This window comes from Xenopus laevis, chromosome 4L (assembly GCF_017654675.1).
Source record: "Xenopus laevis strain J_2021 chromosome 4L, Xenopus_laevis_v10.1, whole genome shotgun sequence".
NCBI classification, from domain to species: Eukaryota; Metazoa; Chordata; class Amphibia; order Anura; family Pipidae; genus Xenopus; species Xenopus laevis.
The window spans coordinates 149,224,477-149,247,181 of record NC_054377.1 but is presented as its reverse complement, the minus strand read 5'-3'; the positions used below and the strand labels follow the sequence as shown (position 1 = coordinate 149,247,181).

At 41.1% G+C, this 22,705-nt stretch overlaps 1 protein-coding gene across 1 annotated transcript in view; it reads right to left on the bottom strand.

The window, feature by feature from the left end:
- LOC108714735 (protein CFAP20DC-like) overlaps positions 1 to 22,705 on the bottom strand; it is a 208,921-nt gene that overhangs the window by 101,198 nt on the left and 85,018 nt on the right. Inside the window, exons 7-8 of the mRNA XM_041590936.1 lie at positions 18,675 to 18,831; positions 12,263 to 12,427 (exon numbers count right to left, since the gene is read on the bottom strand). Of these exons, the coding sequence (XP_041446870.1) occupies positions 12,263 to 12,427; positions 18,675 to 18,831 (322 nt within the window). The remainder of the gene's footprint in view (positions 1 to 12,262; positions 12,428 to 18,674; positions 18,832 to 22,705) is intronic.

Genomic DNA, 22,705 nt, shown 5'->3' with positions numbered 1-22,705 from the left:
CTTAGATCTACCAGGCAGCTGTTATCTTGTGTTAGGGAGCTGTTATCTGGTTACCTTCCCATTGTTCTTTTGTTTGGCTGCTGGGGGGGAAAGGGAGGGGGTGATATCACTCCAACTTGTAGTACAGCAGTAAAGAGTGATTGAAGTTTATCAGAGCACAAGTCACATGACTTGGGGCAGCTGGGAAATTGACAATATGTCTAGCCCCATGTCGGATTTCAAAATAGAATATAAAAAAAATCTGTTTGCTCTTTTGAGAAATGGATTTCAGTGCAGTACACTGATGGCCAATCCCCTAATAAATCGTTAATTATCTTTTCCATTCCTGCAGCACAAGTGATTCTGTCCGTACACACTAAAACCCCACTACCTTTCCCTGATTTCGGGACGTCACTTTGAAAGGATTCGAGATCTCCCATAAGCACCGAGATGATGAGCGAGAGGATGGCCTGAAGCCATGTTAGTTCCACTTTGATTAATTAGTAACAAACAGATATAAAATGCAAACAACACAGAGAGAAGCGTTGCAAGAGAATCGTGCCCTAAAGACAGTTGCCCTGATAGAATCAGAATTAAAAGGTTAATAAATGAATGAATGTCTCCCCATAAATATGATTAAAGATAAGGCTGTGAAATAATTAGGGATGTTTAATTGTAAGAGGCTCATCTAATTAACAGTACAAGTTGCCCTTAGCACTCAGGATCACTTGCTTCATATCAAGAGTTGGAATGAAAGGGAAATTTACCATATTTTATATTAATTCTTACTTATTTCTCTGTTTATTTCTCCTTAAAGGGGAACTCCGGCCTACAAACCAAAATTTGATAAAGAGGCCAACATAACACAGAAACCCCCAATATGCCCATCGCAGTTTCTTCAAAAAGTATGAATAAATGCCAAATTTTATGCTGAAATCCAGCTGTTTAAAGAGGTGGTTCACCTTTAAGTTAACTTTCAGTATGTTATATAATGGCTAATTCTAAGCAATTTTTCAGTTGGTCTTCATTTTTTCTTTTTTTGTAGTTTTTGAATTTTATGTCTTCTTCTTCTGACTTTTATCCAGCTTTCAAATTGGGGTCACTGACCCCATCTAAAAAAACAAATGCTCTGTAAGGCTACAAATATATTGTTATTACTACTTTCTATCCAGGCCTCTCCTATTCATATTTCAGTCTCTTATTCAAATCAGTGCATGGTTGTTAGGGGAATTTGCAAACTGGAGAGCCGCTGAATAAAAAGCTAAATAACTCAAAAACCACAAATAAAAGAAATGAAAACCAATTGCAAATTGTATCAGATTATCCTTCTCTACATCATACTAACAGTTAGTTAAAAAGGTGAACAACCCCATTAACAGTTCTTCTCTTTGTGCGTCATTTGAAATCCTGGCAGGGAAGGAGGGACTAATTCTATTCCTTATTGAAATCACGTGTGCAGGGAATTGTGGGGTTTGGAGGAGGCAGGCTGAGGACAGATGGCTTTTAATACAAAGTAAAAGTAGTCAGACAGCTCAGCAAAGTAGTCAGAGAGATCAGCAGGACAGCAGGGGGCTAGGCTTAGGGAACTGTTTCAAACCATTAAAAATCATGAAAAGTCTGCATATTCTTTAATTGATGTATATTGCAAAGTTGCTTGAAATTATGTTTACTTTTCAGAAAGCTTAAGTTATGTTTGTGTGGAGTTCCCCAGGCACACAATAAGCTATACCCTCATACTGTACTGTCTATAAGCTATACCCTCATACTGTACTGTCTAAGGGAATGGCACCTCCTCCTCCCATATGTATAAATACAAATATACAGAGAAGGAATGTTCTGGGCACACAATAAGCTATACCCTCATACTGTACTGTCTAAGGGAATCAATATGGCACCTCCTCCTCCCATATGTATAAATACAAATATACAGAGAAGGAATGTTCTGGGCACACAATAAGCTATACCCTCATACTGTACTGTCTAAGGGAATCAATATGGCACCTCCTCCTCCCATATGTATAAATACAAATATACAGAGAAGGAATGTTCTGGGCACACAATAAGCTATACCCTCATACTGTACTGTCTAAGGGAATCAATATGGCACCTCCTCCTCCCATATGTATAAATACAAATATACAGAGAAGGAATGTTCTGGGCACACAATAAGCTATACCCTCATACTGTACTGTCTAAGGGAATCAATATGGCACCTCCTCCTCCCATATGTATAAATACAAATATACAGAGAAGGAATGTTCTGGGCACACAATAAGCTATACCCTCATACTGTACTGTCTAAGGGAATCAATATGGCACCTCCTCCTCCCATATGTATAAATACAAATATACAGAGAAGGAATGTTCTGGGCACACAATAAGCTATACCCTCATACTGTACTGTCTAAGGGAATCAATATGGCACCTCCTCCTCCCATATGTATAAATACAAATATATAGAGAAGGAATGTTCTGGGCACACAATAAGCTTTACCCTCATACTGTACTGTCTAAGGGAATCAATATGGCACCTCCTCCTCCCATATGTATAAATACAAATATATAGAGAAGGAATGTTCTGGGCACACAATAAGCTTTACCCTCATACTGTACTGTCTAAGGGATTCAATGTGTCAGCTCCTATAACTACAAATACTAAGGGAAGGAATATACTATTTGTACAACTGGCTTTGCTACTATACTATGATCATTTATATTTATGGAAAAATAAAGTAAGACAAAAGCCTGTTAATAAAAAGGATATATTTTCCCTTTAAGGACAATTCAGCTGAATAGAGATGAGAATACCTGTGGAAAACCATAGCAGATTCCAAATTGAAACCGAATGCCTTTGGAAGAATGATCAACATCAGGAATGGAGAGACAATTGTATTAGAAAGCAGTGCTGGGAGCAGATAATATTAAATATTGATATTGAGTGTTGATATCATTCATGGATGGAATATGATGCCGGCTCAGTTATTCATATTCACATATATTTATTAGGCACGTGAGTAATCATAACTTAATGCTTTGCTCATTGCTACATCGGTTGTTTGGAGGGCAAGGAAACGGAGACGGTACATGGACTTGTTTAATTAGCTCCCCGCAGTGTGACCTGTAACAGATTTATCTGCAGCCGCCTAATATTATGGATATAATAATATTATGGAAGTCAAAGGTGGAAAAGGAGCCAGATACATCGATTTTGTAAGAAGACGACCAGACTCGACCCCCAGATTAAACCCCCTACCCATACAGATGTATTTATCTACCAGCTACCCACTCAATGCCTCTATTTTTCTTTGACCCTTAAAGGAACAATTCAATCTGAAAATAAAACTGGGTAAATAGATAGGCTGTGCAAAATAAAAAATGTATCTAATATAGTTAGTTAGCCAAAAATGTAATGTATAAAGGCTGGAGTGAGTGGATGTGTAACATAATAGCCAGAACACAACTTCCTGCTTTGCAGCTCTCTAACTCTGAGTTAGTCAGTGACTATAAGGGGGGCCACATGGGACATAACTGTTCAGTGAGTTTGATCCTTAGAATTCAGCTCAGATTCAAAAGCAAATGGTTATGACTCATATGCCCCCTCCTCAAGTCACCGGTTAGTTACAGACCAATCAGAGAGCTGCAAAGCAGGAAGTTGGATTCTGGACATCCAGTCACTTCTGCCTTTATAGATGATATTTTTGGCTAACTAACTATATTGAAAATTATATTTTTTATGGTGCACAGCCTATATATTTACCCAGTTGTTATTGTTACACTGAACTGTTCCTTTAAACCTTATATATACAGAACCTAATGAAAGGAACATTGGGGCTCATTTATCAACACTGGGCAAATTTGCCCATGAGCAGTTACCCATAGCAACCAATCAGTGAAAAGCTGCAAGTAGAACAACGAATGCAGCAATTTGATTGGTTGCCATGGGTTACTGCCCATGGGCAAATTTGCCCAGTGTTGATAAATGATCCCCACTGTCTCACTCAAATTCAGCAAAAATCTTAAAGCAACTACCTCCACCGACTCATTCTCCCAGTGGATGAGGGGCTGACACGTGTACACGATACTAACATTTCAGTGAAAGATGATTCCCTATGTAATAACCATCAGATATGGCTGCTATGTGCTTATTATAGGCAGAGAGGGGATGAGCCCCCCCAGGCTCTGAAACTCTGATTTCATTCTGAATGATATGGTGATGTTTATACAGAGGTGGTTTTAGTTAGAAACCGTGATTAACATATTAATTCAGTTTGGGATAATATCTATTGACTTCAATTAATTGCATGGTTTATCCACATACCCTGTAGCATTATAGGAAATAAGGTGAACAGAGGCAAATGTGTGTTCTTTCTCTTATTAAATCTGCACCCGGGGCAGGAGGCAATCAGTTTCTAATTGCAGATAAAATCATTTGACTGATTGAATGTGTCTGTATGAATCTCTCTTAGTCTATTTACAGCTTCATTTCTGGGTTCCATTGTTCAATGTACAGTAGTATATGCCTATGTAAGGATGTAGTGGGCACCCGTCACTATACTGCTTGTCCCTCTATGGTCTCTATTTTGAACCTCTATCATAATGATTATTTCCATAGGGATAGACAGGTTGGAGACTGTAGACAGCCTCTCTATTGATGTATGAGACAGGTCACCCCCCCCCCCCCATCATGATATATAAAAAGAAGGGGATAAGTCACAATCTGTCTCTTTGAGTTTCTTGTGTCTAGAGCTGGAGATATAGGTTCTAAAAAGAGCTGGGGATCATATGTATGAGATACAGTTGGACTCTACATTGAGATACACAAGGAACAGTAGAGAATCTTATTGGGTTAGATGTCTATAACTTCCCTGAGGATCATGCACAGGGTTAGTACTCCACCTGGAGACCCTGATTGATGGGTAAAGCTAAACCCCTTTAGTGATACAGAAAGTCAGGGGAACACTGAATAGTCATTAGGACTTGATACAGAAGGTCAGGGGAAGAAGCAATAGTCACTTGGACTTGATACAGAGGGTCGGAGGGACGCTGAATATACACTAGGACATGGTACAGAATGTCAGGGGAAGAAGGAATAGTCACTAGGACTTGATACAGAGGGTCAGGGGAACATGGACTTGATGCAGATGGTCAGGGGAACACTGAATAGTCACTAGGACTTGATACAGAGGGTCAGGGGAACACTGAATAGTCACTAGGACTTGATACAGAATGTCAGGGGAATATGGACTTGACACAAAAGTTCAGGAGAACACTGAATACTCACTAGGACTTGACACAGAAGGTGGGGGAAGAAGGAATAGTCACTAGTACTTGATACAGAGGGTCAGGGGAACATGGACTTGACACAGATGGTCAGGGGAAGAAGGAATAGTCACTACAGTTCTCTTCTTCAATGCTTAGATATAAAGCACAACTACTATATAGATAGGTGACTGATTGGAAAAACCTCTGGCATAGTAAAGTAACTCAAAGCCCTGAAGTTAGTTCAAAGCTATGCCAAGGGGTATATTTATCAAAGAGTGAAGTTAATAGTGAAGTTCCGCCACAAGAGTGAATTTCACTTTCACCCATTGATAAATACGCCTTTCAAAATCCCATAGAAATGAATTGAGAGCTGCGGAATTTCACTCTAGTGGCGGAACTTCACTCTTTGATAAATTTACCCCCAAGACTCTCCAGCATAAAATAACACTTTGGTGCAGAACAAGATCAACAATGGGTCAGACTTACTGACCTCCTTATCTGCCACAGTTAATGACATGATTTATATAAACAACTGAGACAAATTCCCTTTAAGGAAAAGGTAAAAAGTTCAATTAAAAAAGAATCCTGCACAGAGCCTGAAAATGATTAAATAAGGTCTTTAAGCATTCAGTTTTATTTGGGATTGAACCCCCCCCCACCTTCTGTGCTACCTGTTTCCTTCCAATGCTCCTAAATTATTCAACTGTAACTTTGAATGCACTCCCCACTAAATCCCCAAACTAATCTAATCAGAATTATTATCATGAAACCCTAATGTGTCTGCTATGGAAATGAATGAATTTGCAGCCTTGTAACTCTAGAACAAACGAGTGGTTTTGGTTCTCTTAATAACAGGAGACGACTCTGTTCAATTAGGAGCGAGCGTCGCTCATGAAACATTTAAGGGCTGCGATTCTCAGCGGATCAACAGTTACTGACTTACTTGGAAAAACAGGACAAGAAGTGAAAACCTATGTTAATATTTTCCTTCTCAATAATAATGATAATTTACTGAAACCCATTACACTCTCGCTGCTTGTTTACTCAGTGACATCGGCTATTTGGGTGAGTATTGAACTGTATCAACACTGTCCATATTCTGCGCACTCTGACTACTTTACATATAATTCACCCACATTCTCTACTGTGCCATTGTCCTTATTGGGGGCAGAGTTGATTCTATTTGTCTTGCTGAGTATTCTTCTCTCAATCCCTTTGATAATTAATCCCTTTAAGGCCCTCAAATTCTATAGGCACCATCTCTCCCTACTATACCTGCTATCCCACAGTCACACTCCCTTCCCAGAGACTATTATCCACTGTTACTATAGGCACCATCTCTCCCTACTATACCTGCTATCCCACAGTCACACTCCCTTCCCAGAGACTATTATCCACTGTTACTATAGGCACCATCTCTCCCTACTATACCTGCTATCCCACAGTCACACTCCCTTCCCAGAGACTATTATCCACTGTTACTATAGGCACCATCTCTCCCTACTATACCTGCTATCCCACAGTCACACTCCCTTCCCAGAGACTATTATCCACTGTTACTATAGACACCATCTCTCCCTACTATACCTGCTATCCCACAGTCACACTCCCTTCCCAGAGACTATTATCCACTGTTACTATAGGCACCATCTCTCCCTACTATACCTGCTATCCCACAGTCACACTCCCTTCCCAGAGACTATTATCCACTGTTACTATAGGCACCATCTCTCCCTACTATACCTGCTATCCCACAGTCACACTCCCTTCCCAGAGACTATTATCCACTGTTACTATAGGCACCATCTCTCCCTACTATACCTGCTATCCCACAGTCACACTCCCTTCCCAGAGACTATTATCCACTGTTACTATACGCACCATCTCTCCCTACTATACCTGCTATCCCACAGTCACACTCCCTTCCCAGAGACTATTATCCACTGTTACTATAGGCACCATCTCTCCCTACTATACCTGCTATCCCACAGTCACACTCCCTTCCCAGAGACTATTATCCACTGTTACTATAGGCACCATCTCTCCCTACTATACCTGCTATCCCACAGTCACACTCCCTTCCCAGAGACTATTATCCACTGTTACTATAGGCACCATCTCTCCCTACTATACCTGCTATCCCACAGTCACACTCCCTTCCCAGAGACTATTATCCACTGTTACTATAGGCACCATCTCTCCCTACTATACCTGCTATCCCACAGTCACACTCCCTTCCCAGAGACTATTATCCACTGTTACTATAGGCACCATCTCTCCCTACTATACCTGCTATCCCACAGTCACACTCCCTTCCCAGAGACTATTATCCACTGTTACTATAGGCACCATCTCTCCCTACTATACCTGCGATCCCACAGTCACACTCCCTTCCCAGAGACTATTATCCACTGTTACTATAGGCACCATCTCTCCCTACTATACCTGCTATCCCACAGTCACACTCCCTTCCCAGAGACTATTATCCACTGTTACTATAGGCACCATCTCTCCCTACTATACCTGCTATCCCACAGTCACACTCCCTTCCCAGAGACTATTATCCACTGTTACTATAGGCACCATCTCTCCCTACTATACCTGCTATCCCACAGTCACACTCCCTTCCCAGAGACTATTATCCACTGTTACTATAGGCACCATCTCTCCCTACTATACCTGCTATCCCACAGCCACACTCCCTTCCCAGAGGATATTATTCACATTATACTATACACAGTGACAATCCCAATAAACAGAAAACGATGTGGTACATCACTGAGCTCTCTTACACTCTTCCTTCTATCATGCTGCTCTGCATGGAAGTCACATTGCTTTTTGTCCTGTAGATTTACCTGACTTATTGGAGGGGTTGGCTGTTATTTTATTTAGGCAGTTGGTTAGTGAAAAGCTGATATAGAGCTCTTGCAAATGCATTATTCTTTCTAAGTTCAATTATATGTAAGCTGTTTTTCCCAGAATCTCTCTGCTGTCAAAATCATATAGTAAGTAAATGTTAAATACATTTTCTCTGAGGTTATTATGAAAATTCTACACAATTTACATTATGTAAGGCTAAGGCCACACTAGGCGATTTGACTCGCGGCGACTTTTCGCCGCGACTTTTCGGCGCGACTTTTAAGCAATCGCTGGGGAAACTTTTGCGCTGGCGTCTATGGGAATCGCGACAAATCGCCAGCGTAAAAACACACGCGGCGATCTTTTCTCTACTGTCGCTCTAAATTGCCTCGCTAGGCGATTTCCAGCGACAATAGAAAAAAGATCGCCGCGTGTGTTTTTACGCTGGCGATTTGTCGCGATTCCCATAGACGCCAGCGCAAAAGTTTCCCCAGCAATTGCGGATTAAAAGTCGCGGCGAAAAGTCGCCGCGAGTCAAATCGCGGCGCTATCGCCTAGTGTGGCCTTAGCCTTAAAAGGTAAAACCAGTGTCTTTTATCTGTAGGAACATAATTAACTTGTCAGAAAGTTAGAGGATCTTTTGAAGTTGTGTAGTTTAACAGACTGGGTGGAAACAGGGAAATACATTTGCTGAGCTTGTCCAAATATGAAACACCACTTTGTCCTCAAATCACAGGCATTTGAAACAAGGATAAAATAAAATGATATTGTAAAACTAGGAATTCGATTTTAATGTGTAAGTAAAACTAGGGAAAGACACTAGAGGTAATTTAAAAAGTGCAAAACATAGTCACAAATACTTCCCTGCCCCAATCTGAATTGCTGAAAGTCTCTGCTCTCAGAAATGTCCAGAGATGTTGTCCATGAATAGAGCGCTGGCTACAATAAAAGCTTCTAATTTGGACATGCTTTTGGAATTAAATCTCACTTCATTTTTTTTGGCTTGTTAATGAGTTCTTCTGTGTGGCTGTCCTTCTCTACATGCACAGTGATCCATTCCCCTAGTTGAAGGATTGGAGTTGGCCACCAGAACCCCATGTTCTACCAGCGAGCCACCACAATGTAATTCTATTCTGTTGACTGGATCTTCTTTTATTTATCCTGTAATGAGTTGCTAGTCAAAAACAGATCCAATATTGAAAATCCTTCAAGCTCTATCCGACCCCCCTACCATCATGTCGAAAATGATTCTGCGTGTCATATATCACCCTCATGGTAAAAAAGGCCCTACATGTTTCTCCAAAGAGTAAAGCTAGTTCCATGCCCGGTTGTTGAATGGAGAAGGAGTTGCCCAATGGCTTATGGTGTAAAAGTGCCAGAGACATAGACAGATGCACATGGACAGGAACCTAGAAAGAGAGAGGGGCAGGAATGCTAAAGACTAAAAACTGATGGTGCAGAGGAAGAGAGATTGAAAATGGAGAAACACAGACAGACGAAAAATTGTCACCTGGGGAATATATCAAGTTGTGTTTTTCACGAAAGTTCGAGTTTTAGAGTTGATTGTTTTGATCAAAACTCAAAATTTTCGAGTTAAAATTTTTTATACCCGACCCTGGAAATAGCTGAAATCCAAAAATACACCTTCTAAAACCTGTCGAGGTCATGTAGGAGTCAATGGCAGAGGTCCCTTGAACCATTTAAAGAGGTTAACAGCCTTCATGATGATTGATTTTTTGGGGGGGGTTTTGGCCAAAAACTGAAATTCAAGCTACCGTATATATTCGAGCATAAGCCGAGTTTTTCAGCATCCAAAATGTGCTGAAAAAGTCTACCTCGGCTTATACTCGAGTCAGCGGGCAGTAGCTGAGATTGCAGTCACTTTTAATCATTCCTATACCAACAGTTCACTTGGGGAGAGACTGCAATATCCCACAATGCCCTCTGTTGGTTATATGAAAGAATAACAGTGACTGTAATATCACACAGCGCCCTCTGTTGATTATATGAAAGAATAACAGTGACTGCAAAATCACACAGCGCCCTCTGTTGGTTGTATGAAGGATTAACAGTGATGGCAATATCACACAGCACCCTCTGTTGGTTGTATGAAGGATTAACAGTGATGGCAATATCACACAGCACCCTCTGTTGGTTGTATGAAGGATTAACAGTGATGACAATATCACACAGCGCCCTCTGTTGGTTATATGAAAGATTAACAGTGATGACAATATCACACAGCGCCCTCTGTTGGTTGTATGAAGGATTATCAGTGATGACAATATCACACAGCGCCCTCTGTTGGTTATATGAAAGATTAACAGTGAGGACAATATCACACAGCGCCCTCTGTTGGTTATACGAAAGATTAACAGTGATGGCAATATCACACAGCGCCCTCTGCACATGGTAGTGGGACAGTGGGACAATGTACACAGTAATCCGTTTGGCAATTCTCTGTCATCATCAACTTTGCAAAGAAGTCTGGTTGATCGCTGGGGGGGTCTCTTTGGAATGTGCGCTGCTGGGACAGGGCTGTAGTTGTGTCTAGGCTTATACTAGAGTCAATAAGTTTTCCCAGTTTTCGTAGGTAAAATTAGGTACCTCGGCTTATACTCGGGTCGGCTTATACTCGAGTATAAACGGTTTTCAAGGTTTTCCCACAGAAAACTCGATCAATTTTTGGGTTGTGGGACTCAACACGCAGAATTTAGTTTTTTCTTGAATAAGATACAATTCGAGTTGTGAGTTAATTTGAGTTCATACAAGGTATAAAAAAACTCTAACATTCGACCTTTCAAGCTCAGTACCAAAAGCAAAGTGCAAGTCTTTAATTAGGCTGCAAACGATTAGCAGAGAAGTAGTCAGCAGGACTCTCACTTTCTTCCTTGGATAGGTGCACGTTCTTCAATGGCCACTTTCCACTGGCAATACTGTTTGAGGAGTTAGAACAGCACCCAGTTTATTTCTGAATTAAAAAGCATTTATTGGTGCAAGGGTAATGCCCTTGCACCAATAAAGGCTTTTTAATTCAGAAATATATTGGGTGACGTTCTGACTCCTCATTTAGTTAGGCTGCAGCCACAGTGTTTGATGGCAATGTCTGGCAGACAAAATCCTTCAAAGCTAGAAAGAGTTTAGTCAGATACTCTTGCTCTGAAGGACTTTGTCTACCAAGGACTCAGAACCCAAAGAACCCCATAAGGTAGTTTCCCCCAACCAGCACTGTCGGACTGGGCCACCAGGAAAACTCCCAGTGGGCCCGGGAGTCTCTTGCGTCTAACCATTTGGCCTACAATATTTCATGGTCATTCCCTATTCCTTTATGATAACAAAGAGACTTAATAATGGAAGACTAGAGTATAGTATGTAGGGAAAAGAGAATAGGAGACTAAAGAGGTTGAGTGAGGAGAGGAGGTTTAATAGTTTGGAAAGTGGGCCCTCAGCCTAAGGTTTTCTGGTGGGCCCCTGGCATCCCAGTCCGACACTGTCAACCAGTGGCTCATGAGTAACATTTTTCTCACCAACCCCTTAGACGTTGCTCCCAGTGGCCTCAAAACAGGTGCTTATTTTTTAATTCCAGACTTGAACAATATGTACTGCCAAACAGAGCCTCATGTAAGTTGCCAGACCATATAGGGTTAATGGACAATGGGCAATAACAGCATTTGTTATGCAACACCCAGGAACATTTTTCATGTTTGCATTTCACCCCAACTCTTTTACATGTGAATGTGTGCTCCCCCCGAGCGGCTGATCAGTTTTTGTGCAGTGTCTTTTGAACATGAGCATGCCGCAAGTTTGGAGGTCGGCAGGGGCCCCCATGGGGACTACCAGAAGGGCCCTTCGTTTTGCAGCCAAGGTGGGCCCCCAATGCTCCATTCCGACCCTGGGTCTGTTTGTAAAAGTAACAGCTGGCCTTTCAGAGCAATGTTGCTATTCTCCAGAAGGGGCAAGTCTACTTTCTGTACAAGACTAGCAGAGACTCTAAAATTGTAAATAAAAAAAAAATCTCCTTTACCAACTGTTAGATTTGTATAGCACATTAACACAACAGGGGTGAGTGTACCAAATGGGACAGAGTTCTCACACTTTTATGGTGGAAACTGTATATATGTCAAGCCAAAGAGAAATAAAATGTACCCAGGGTTCACTTTACCTGTTTCCAATAACCCCAAGGGCCTTCCATCTTGTTTTGCCTCCACTCGCTGTAGTTTTGTCAGATCTAACACTTGAGTGATCTGTTGTACTTCTGTTGTAATTTGGCAGCACCGAGGAATAATATCTGTGGGTTCATTATGTGGTAGGGAAGATCCATATATATCTATGAAATACAAACAGAACACTAAGATGAACTGTAATGGTTTGTCACTGGTAAGAAGCATTTCAGTGCTACAGTATTTAGCCTAGAGGTAGAACAAAGGCAACCTGTGAGGGCACTAACAACTAGGAGTAGAGATGGCAAGACATTATACAAAGCACACAAAGTTAATTAAAGAGGGGGAAACTCCTGAACCTTTGTTAAAGTCAAATGTAATGTTTTGGGGGCAGCCCCCTTCATCTGACATGAACAGTGTCGGACTGGGACACCAGGGGCCCACCCAAAACCTTAGACGAGGGGCCCACCCAAAAACCTTAGACCTGGGGCCCACTCTCAGTACTATTATTCTTCCTCTCCTCAGTCAACCACTAGGGGCAAATTCACTAAAGTGCGAAGCGGCTAACGCAAGCGCAAATTCACCAGCGTGACCTCATTTTGTTACTTCGCTGATTTACTAACGGGCGCTGGTGTAAATTCGCTAGTGGAGTGGACCTACTCTAGCGATATTTCGCACCCTTACGCCAGGCGAAGTGTTGCGCTATGGTGAAGGGACGTAACTACACTAATTCACTAACTTGCGCATTTTACTGAACGTTACCTCTTGCGCCAGACTTGCCTTTGCCACCTCAGACCAGGCGAAGTGCAATAGAGTAGATAGGGATTGCTTCAAAAAAAGTTGTCCCAAAGTTGTCCCAAAAAATGCTGGCATCTTTTCCTTTTTTAAGGGTGATAGGCTGAAAAAGATCGAACATTTTTTTGGGGGTACCCTCCTTCCCCCCTACATTTCCTAACATATGGCACCTAAACTATACACTGGGCTCATGTATAGGGCAAAATAACAACTCTATTTTATTCTATGAAGCTTTCCCACGCTTGTGTAGTGTAATGTATTTGCTGCTACATATATGTCCATTGTACAGGTATGGGACCTGTTGTCCAGAATGCTCGGGACCTGGGGGTTTCCGGAAAACGGATCTTTCTGTAATTTGGGTCTTCATGCCTTAAGTCTACTAGAAATTCATTTAAACATTAAATAAACTCAATAGGCTGGTTTTGCTTCCAATAAGGATTAATTATATCTTAGTTGGGATCAAGTACAAGTTACTGTTTTATTATTACACAGAAAAGGAAATCATTTTTAAAAATTTGGATTATTTGGATAAAATGGAGTCTATGGGAGACAGCCATCCCGTAATTCGGAGCTTTCTGGATATCGGGTTTCCAGATAAGGGATCCTATACCTGTACTTTAACTTGGCGCCGTATGCAAATTAGGCACCTCTAGCGTAACTTCGCTTTGCTTGACGAATTAATGCCAGTGCAACTTCGCTACCGTTCGCCTCCCTGAGCGCAACTTCGCATTCTAGTGAATTTGCGTAGCGCTGGCGAAACTACGCCTTGCGAAGTGCAGCAAAGCTGTCGCTGGCGCAACTTCGGATCTTAGTGAATTTGCCCCCTAGTCTTCTATTCTTTTTTCTATTCTCTATTTAGCCTCTTTGTTCTCATAGAAATAGGGAATGGCCATGAAATAGGGCAAATGTTTAGCAGCATGAGGGGCCACTGACACCTGGGCCCACCATTTTCCTGGTATCCCTGTGGCCAGTCCGACACTGGACATGGACAACTAAAGTGAGAGATACGTATATACCTCATACAATTAACAAACTCTACCCATCCCTGAACTTAATTCAAAAACAATGTTCAAAGGCAACTTGTAATTGGTCAAATATGATCCTTGGAAGTCCATTCTCAAGTGACGAGTCCAGACAATAAAGTCCTGTACCCAAAATTAGGGTTGCTACTGTATGCGAGTGCTTATTAGAAATCCGGCCGTGATAACCCACATTCAAATATTGGAATCCAACTGTGAGGTTTGGCCATAGAGATGGTACAGGGATGGGACCTGTTACCCAGAATGCTGGGGGCCTGGAGTTTTCCGGATAATGGATCCTTCTGTAATTTGAATCTTCATACCTTAAGTCTTGGTTTTGCAATAAGGATTAATTATATCTCAGAAAAAAAAAGCTTAAAGTGCCCAAAACACTTTAAGCTTTGATGACCCTCATGGGTGTAATTATTTTCATCTATGCCTTCAAAACATTCCATTCTTTTCATTTCATTTTTTTTTTTTTGCTATAAGGCAAATAACATTTGTGTGATTTTTTTCCTCCCCAAAAAAAAAAAAAATCTCCTGGTGCCTCAGATTGGCTTCAATGGGAAACACAGCAGCCGTATTGGTTTTTGTTAGCCCAAAAATGCTCTAGAGCAGTGATCCCCAACCAGTAGCTCGTGAGCAACATGTTTCCTCACCAACCCCTTGGATGTTGCTCCCAGTGGCCTCAAAGCAGGAGATTATTTTTGAATTCCAGGCTTGGAGGCAAGTTTTAGTTGTATAAAACCAGATGTACTGCCAAACAGAGCCTCAATGTAGGTTGACAATCCACATAGGGGCTACTAAATGGCCAATCACAAAACTTATTTGGCACCCCAGGAACATTTTCATGCTTGTGTTGCTCCCCAACTCCTTTTACTTCTGAATGTTGCTCATGGGTTCTAAAGGTTGGAGATCCCTGCTCTAGAGAGCCAGGACTAAGGTTTTTCCTATTCAAGTCAATGCAGGGCTACAAGGAGCGAACTGGGTGTAACCTGAGTCTAAACACAAAGCCCATGTATCATGTAAATTGTCTTCTTTAGCCTTAAAATCAAGATTTAATGTTTCCACCCCCTACTACCCCCGGGGATGGGGGGCATAAATACATTCCAAAGTCAGCAATTTTCTAAATGACTGTGTGGGTAAATAATCAGGAACAGGAACGTTTGTCAAAGGTTTTTGCATTAATTGACATGAATGTCAGAACAGACGTTGATAAACAGGAAGCCTTTTCCATTATGTTTTCAGTATTTATATATTTCTGTGCATATTTTATGTATGGAATCTATAAGCCACATGTTGCTGGATTGGTTTTTCTTTCTGCAAAACTCAGTTGATAATTTGTGCTTTTACGAAGATAAAATATGAACGATTGCGTCCCCTGCTTCCCACGTGCCATACATTCTTCATAAACAGACATTGTTATCTCATTTTTCAAGCAGTTGTTTGTGCAATGATGTTATTTATGTTGTGTAAGTGCAGTGGAAATAATAACAGCAGATTTCATATATTCAGCAATTAAACTATTTGCATTAGCCTTATGTTGGGGTACATTAGCTTTATGTTTGGGTACATTAGCTTTATGTTTGGGTACATTAGCTTTATGTTGGGGCACATTAGTCTTATGTTGGGGCACATTAGTCTTATGTTGGGGTGCATTAGCCTTATGTTTGGGTGGATTAGCCTTATGTTGAGTGCATTAGCCTTATGTTTGGGTGCACTAGCCTTATTTTTGGCTGCACTAGCCTTATGTTGGGGCCCATTAGCCTTATGTTTGGCTGCATTAGACTTATGTTTGGGTGCATTAGCCTTATGTTGGGGTGCATTAGTCTTATGTTGGGGAACATTAGTCTTATGTTGGGGTGCATTAGCCTTATGTTGGGGTGCATTGGCCTTATAATAGGGTGCATTAGCCTCATGTTGAGATGCATTAGCCTTATGTTGGGGTGCATTAGCCTTATAATGGGTGGCACATTAGCCTTATGTTGGGGTGTGTTAGCCTTATGTTGGGGCACATTAGCCTGATAATGGGGTGCATTAGCTTTATGTTGGGGTGCATTAGCCTTATAATGGGGTGCATTAGCCTTGTGTTGGGGTGCATTAGCCTTATGTTTGGGTGCATTAGACTTATGTTTGGGAGCATTAGCCTTATGTTGGGGTGCATTAGACTTATGTTGGGGTGCATTAGCCTTATGTTGGGATGCATTAGTCTTATGTTGGGGAGCATTAGCCTTATGTTGGGGCGCATTAGCCTTATAATAGGGTGCATTAGCCTCATGTTGAGATGCATTAGCCTTACGTTGGAGTGCATTAGCCTTATAATGGGTGGCACATTAGCCTTATGTTGGGGTGCTTTAGCCTTATGTTGGGGCACATTAGCCTTATCATGGGGTGCATTAGCTTTATGTTGGGGTTCATTAGCCTTATAATGGGGTGCATACGCCTTATGTTGGGGCACATTATCCTTATGTCAGGCGCATTAGCATTATGATGGGGTGCATTGGCCTTATGTTGGGTGCATTAGCCTTATGTTTGGGCACATTAGCCTTATAATGAGGTGCATTAGCCTTATGTTTGGGCACATTAGCCTTATAATGAGGTGCATTAGCCTTATGTTGGGTGCATTAGCCTTATGTTTGGGCCCATTAGCCTTATAATGAGGTGCATTAGCCTTATGTTGGGGTGCCATCCATCAAACACACTGGTATCTCTGCAGAACGTAAAAATAAAAAAAGATTAAAAGTAAAATGAACTTTGGTTTTCTGGCAGGCAGAGAATTTACACAATACAGGTATTGGATCCATTATCTGTTATCCCATTATCCAGAATGTTCCAAACTCCCATAGACGTCATTATAATAAAATAATACTAATTTTTAAAAATGATTTCCCTTTTCTGTGTAATAATAAAACAGTCGCTTGTACTTGATCCCAACTAAGATATAATTAATATTTATGTTTAATTGATTTTCTAGTAGATTTAAGGAATGAAGATCGAAATTACAGAAAGATCAGTTATCCGGAAAACTCCAGGTCCTGAGCATTCTGGATAACAGGTCCCATACCTGTACAGTGAGATTTCAGGGCTTTGTGTGACTGGGAGGAATACTTGATGGCTATTTTAATTAGGGATGCACCGAATCCACTATTTTGGATTCGGCCGAACCCCCGAATCCTTTGTGAAAGATTTGCCTGAATACCGAACCGAATCCTAATTTGCATATCATTTGACCGAATCCTAATTTGCATATCATTTGAACCAATCATACAAAAATATTTGGGTATTATTTTTTATGGCCCAGTGCAGGACCCATGACGGCCAGGACCCATCGGGTTTTTTCCTGGTGTCCCGCTGGCCCAGTCCGACATTGCCCTTAGTGCTGGTTAAAAAAAACTCGCATCTGGAGTCTGGCTGCGCTTTGCACCTCACAGCGGATAAAACAATCCAGCAGTAAGTAAATAGGACTATGTTCCTCCCTCTGCCCACTATTCATGAATACAGAGCTGTCAAATAAAGGCAGAGCTGTATTCATGGAAGGGAAACACACAAGAACCTGTGACCCCTTACGGCAGGGTAAAGTGCAAAAACATTGTGGCTTGTTCTTTCCACTTTGCACCCTGCCCACCATCTCCAAAAAATATTGGAAAAATGAAGGGAATCAAATGATATGCAAATTAGGGGTGGGAAGGGGAACATTTTTTCACTTTCTTGATTTCCCTCCCCACCCGTAATTTGCATACGCAAATTAGGATTCGGATTCGGTTCGGCCGGGCAGAAGTATTCGGCTGAATCAGAATCCTGTTGAAAAAGACCGAATCCTGGCCGAATCCCGAACCGAATACTGGGTTCGGTGAATCGCTAATTTTAATTACCATCACCTTTTGTTCAGAGAGTGGATAATACTGGATAAAAATGCAGCTTGTAGATTCCCATCCCAGCAATCTGATTCAGACAAATGTGGGGGGTTTCCCTGCAGTTTTAAATGAATGGAAGCTTTAAATTTATTCTTTAATTTCAAAAGTTGCCTTTATTACATTTGTGAAGTAGAGAGAGACAGGCTCTTTCTAAAAATGTGTATAAATGACATTTCTTTAGTGTGTTATGTCTTTAAAAGATGGTAAAATATTGGGGTACAGGTTTTGGGTGGAGATTCCCTTCATTTTTCCAATAGTTTTTGGAGATGGTGGGCAGGGTGCAAAGTGGAAAGAACAAGCCACAATGTTTTTGCACTTTACCCTGCCGTAAGGGGCCACAGGTTCTTGTGTGTTTCCCTTCCATGAATACAGCTCTGCCTTCATTTGCTAGCTCTGTATTCATGAATAGTGGGCAGAGGGAGGAACATAGTCCTCTTTACTTACTGCTGGATTGTTTTATCCGCTGTGAGGTGCAAAGCGCAGCCAGACTCCAGATGCGAGTTTTTTTGAACCAGCACTAAGGGCAATGTCAGACTGGGCCAGCGGGACACCAGGAAAAAACCCAATGGGTCCTGCCGACCCAGACCAAACTGCACTGGGCCATAAAAATAATACCTAAATATTTTTGTATGATTGGTTCAAATAATAATAACAGAAAACGGAACACAAAACTGTTTCGAACTAACCTTCCTCTTCCATGGTCTCTTTGGGCTTTAATTTCATGGTGTAGATCTTTCTTAGCTTACAGTTGGCAGAAACAATGATACCATCAAGTGAATGGAAAACCGCCCCTTTAAATATTCCACTTGTGAATGACACCACATCAATGCACAGGTTGCACCACTAGAAAACAGAACAGCAGGGGCACAAATGAAACAAATTATCAGTATATAATACACAAAAACCATGAATAACGTGTAAAATGTAGCCCTATAAGCCATGCTTAGTGATGTAACATAGTAAATTAGGTTGAAAAAAGACACACCTCCATCACGTTCAACCTTTTAACTTTTTTTTTTACCTGCTTAACTGCCAGTTGATCCAGAGGAAGGCAAAAAAAAACCCATCTGATGCCTCTCCAATTTGCCTCAGAGGGGGAAAATTCCTTCCTGGCTCCAAAATCGGACCAGTCCCTGGATCAACTTGTACTATGAGCTATCTCCCATATCCCTGTATTCCCTCACTTGCTAAACACCATCCAACCCCTTCTTATACCTATCTAATGTATCAGCCTGTACCCCTGATTCACTTCCCAGCTCTCCCTGTAACACCCCTTTCCCTCCTCTAATCTCATTGGCTCCCTCCTGTCTGCTGGGAGGAGCTACTGGTGAATAAAGCATCCGACCCTTCCTTATACCTATCTAATGTATCAGCCTGTACCACTGATTCACTTCCCAGCTCTCCCTGTAACACCCCTTTCCCTTCTCTAATCTCATTGGCTCCCTCCTGTCTGCTGGGAGGAGCTACTGGTGAATAAAGCATCCGATCCTTCCTTGTACCTATCTAATGTATCAGCCTGTACCACTGATTCACTTCCCAGCTCTCCCTGTAACACCCCTTTCCCTCCTCTAATCTCATTGGCTCCCTCCTGTCTGCTGGGAGGAGCTACTGGTGAATAAAGCATCCGACCCTTCCTTATACCTATCTAATGTATCAGCCTGTACCACTGATTCAGGGAGACAATTCCATAGTAAATGCCATGTGACTCAGTAAACTTCCATGCTATAATTTTGCACCCCCAGTTACATTTGGGATAAAAAGACAGCAGCCCACCAACATCTTTCCTCCAGAGAAAACAACCTCAACCTTTCCCCATAATATATACATTCCATTACTTATACAGGTATGGGACCTGTTAACCAAAATGCTCCAGACCTGGGATTTTCCAGATCTTTCCGTAATTTGATATTCATACCTTAAATCGGATTTTCTAATAGATTTAAGGTATGAATATCAAAGTACGGAAAGATCTGGAAAACCCCAGGTCTGGAGCATTTAAATAAACCCAATAGGCTGGTTTTGCCTCCAATAAGGATTAATTATATCTTAGTTGGGATCAAGTACAAGCGACTGTTTCATTATTACACAGAAAAGGGAAATCTTTTTTAAAAATTTGGATTATTTGTATAAAACGGAGTCTATGGGAGACGGCTTTCTGTAATTCTGAGCTTATTGGAGAATGGCTTTCCTGATAATGGATACCATTCCGGTACCAGTTTAGTTGCACATCTCTACACTCTCACCGGCTCATTAATATTCTTCTAAAAGGACAGGAGTCCAAACCTACACTGCACTTATGGTAAGGCCTTACCAGGGACCTATAAAAAGGCAAATTATGTTTGTTACCCTGGAGCCATTTCCCCTTTTATTCAAAACAGAATGTTATTAGCTTTTGTAGCCACTGACTGTTACTGCCTAGCGTTGCATTTTCTGTTATCCACAAAAAGATTCCTCCTCTCTTTTCAAACTATGGGGATATTCACCTTGGAGTTCAATTACCTGTATAAATCTAGTATAGGTAAATCTAAAAACAACTGGATTTGCTGAATAATCATTGAAGACGTTTCACTACTCATCCGAGCAGCTTCTTCAGTTTAACTGACTGGTGTGGGAAGTTCTCGGCAGTTGTTTTTAGATTGACCTATACTAGATATACCATGACCTGGATAAATGAAAGTCTTCATAGTCATACCTGTATAAAATCTGATGTCAGAGATACTGACATCAGAAAATAAGCTTTTTTTATATCCATCATAACATTATCTTTGAATGCCATTTATAATTTTGCCATAAAGTATTTGCCTGATGCTTTTACATTACCTGTCTGATGCCCCATGTTCCTCTATGAGGGGGCTGCCATATTTGTGCAGCAGGAGTCCGTTAGTATTAGAAACTCTAACTGACAGACTGAGATGGGACAGTCAGTTGGCAAAAGTCAGGTTTAGGAACTTCAACTAACAATTATTTATGAAAGCAGAACTATCAGCAAAAAAACTAAAAATCAAATTGACCTATATGTAAATTTTAATGTAGATTAATATTTTGAAAAGAAAATTTTTAGGGGTTATTTATCAATGTCCAATTTTATCTCAACATTTTCTGCTGCAAACTCCGATCAAATCAGCTGGGGTTTTTTAACCTTGTTTATTATTGCATTTTCCCAAAAATTTGCTTGCGGGAAAAAATCCAATTTTCAATTTTTTTTCAGATTTTAACCCAAAAACTACGATTTCTTTTGTTTTTTGCCCGAAAATATCGGGATATTGCACAAAACCCAACGCACATCAAAAGATCATTGGGACGTCTCCCATTGACTAGTATGCAACCTCGACATGTCTGAGATGCTGGATTTTCAGATTCTGACTTTTCCATTCTCGGGGTTTAAAAAATTCGGAAAAAAACATGATTTTTTTTTTACTAAATATTTTTTTTGATTCTTGCCATTTGGAGTTTAGTAAATAGCCCCCCTAGTGTCAGTATTACTTTAACTCTATATCAGGGATCCCCAACCATTTCTTATGTGCAAGCCACATTCAAATGTAAAAAGAGTTGGGGAGCAAGACAAGCATGAAGTCCCTGGGGGTGCCAAATAAGGGCTGTGATTGGCTATTTGGAATGTGGACTGGTAGCCTACAGGAGGCTCTGTTTGGCAGTACATATGTTTTTAATACAACCAAAACTTGTCTCCAAGCCTGGAATTCAAAAATAAGCACCTGCTTTGAGGCCACTGGGAGCAACATCCGATGAGTTGGTAAGAAACATGTTGCCCGTGAGCCACTGGTTGGGGATCACTTCTCTATATTATGGATACGAACTGGAGGCCTGTAAGACCAATTTTACCAAAACAACTATGTTTAGGGTCACCCACTAGGCTGCTGGCTCCTTCCACATTGTGTGACATTAACATTTTATCAGTGCCTCAATACTAGGGATGGGCGAATTTGACCCGTTTCGTTTCGTCGAAAATTCGCCGCCGGTGAAATGTCGCTGACGCCCATTAAAATCTATGGGCATCAAGAGAAGAGAAATTTTTTGGATGCACAACGCCATATAGGTCTATGGGCGTCATTTCCGCTGCAAAACAAGGCGAAACAATTCACCCATCCCTACGTCAATACCAAAGTTCATCAAAAAGCACCCGATACATGGAGCAAATTGGACAGAACTGCTCTAGAGAAGGCTTTATCTTGGTCTTGTCACAGACACCTAACACCACAGTTATGTATGAAGTGATGTTCACTTTTTTGTCAATAACTAATTCCCCATGTTTTTTGTCCCCTTTAGCACAACCCATTGCAGCTAGTGGTGTTGCTGTCTGAGTTGGCTTCTTCTGAACTGCTTCACTTGATGAACTATTGGCAATGGGTTGTGGCTGTGATGCTAAAACCACAGGCACGTCACGTTCTCTAGAAAAAGGGGCGATTTTTTAACATTTTATAAATTGCTCTCTCCCACAGCCCAATTTTCAAGATAATGAGGAATCTTTCCAGGACTGAGCAGAGCAATTACTCAGAATCTGTAATCAAACTTCACACTGATGATTTATTTATTTGCATATGAAGACTATCTTGTTCTATGGAATACTGAGCTAGAAATTAATTTTATTGTTCATTAGCAAATATGCTTCCTTTTAAATTGTGTTCCTCGTATGACACCAGGCTGAACTAATTTAAATTACCTCCTCGCTACGTAGATTTAATTTTTTAGACGCAGATTA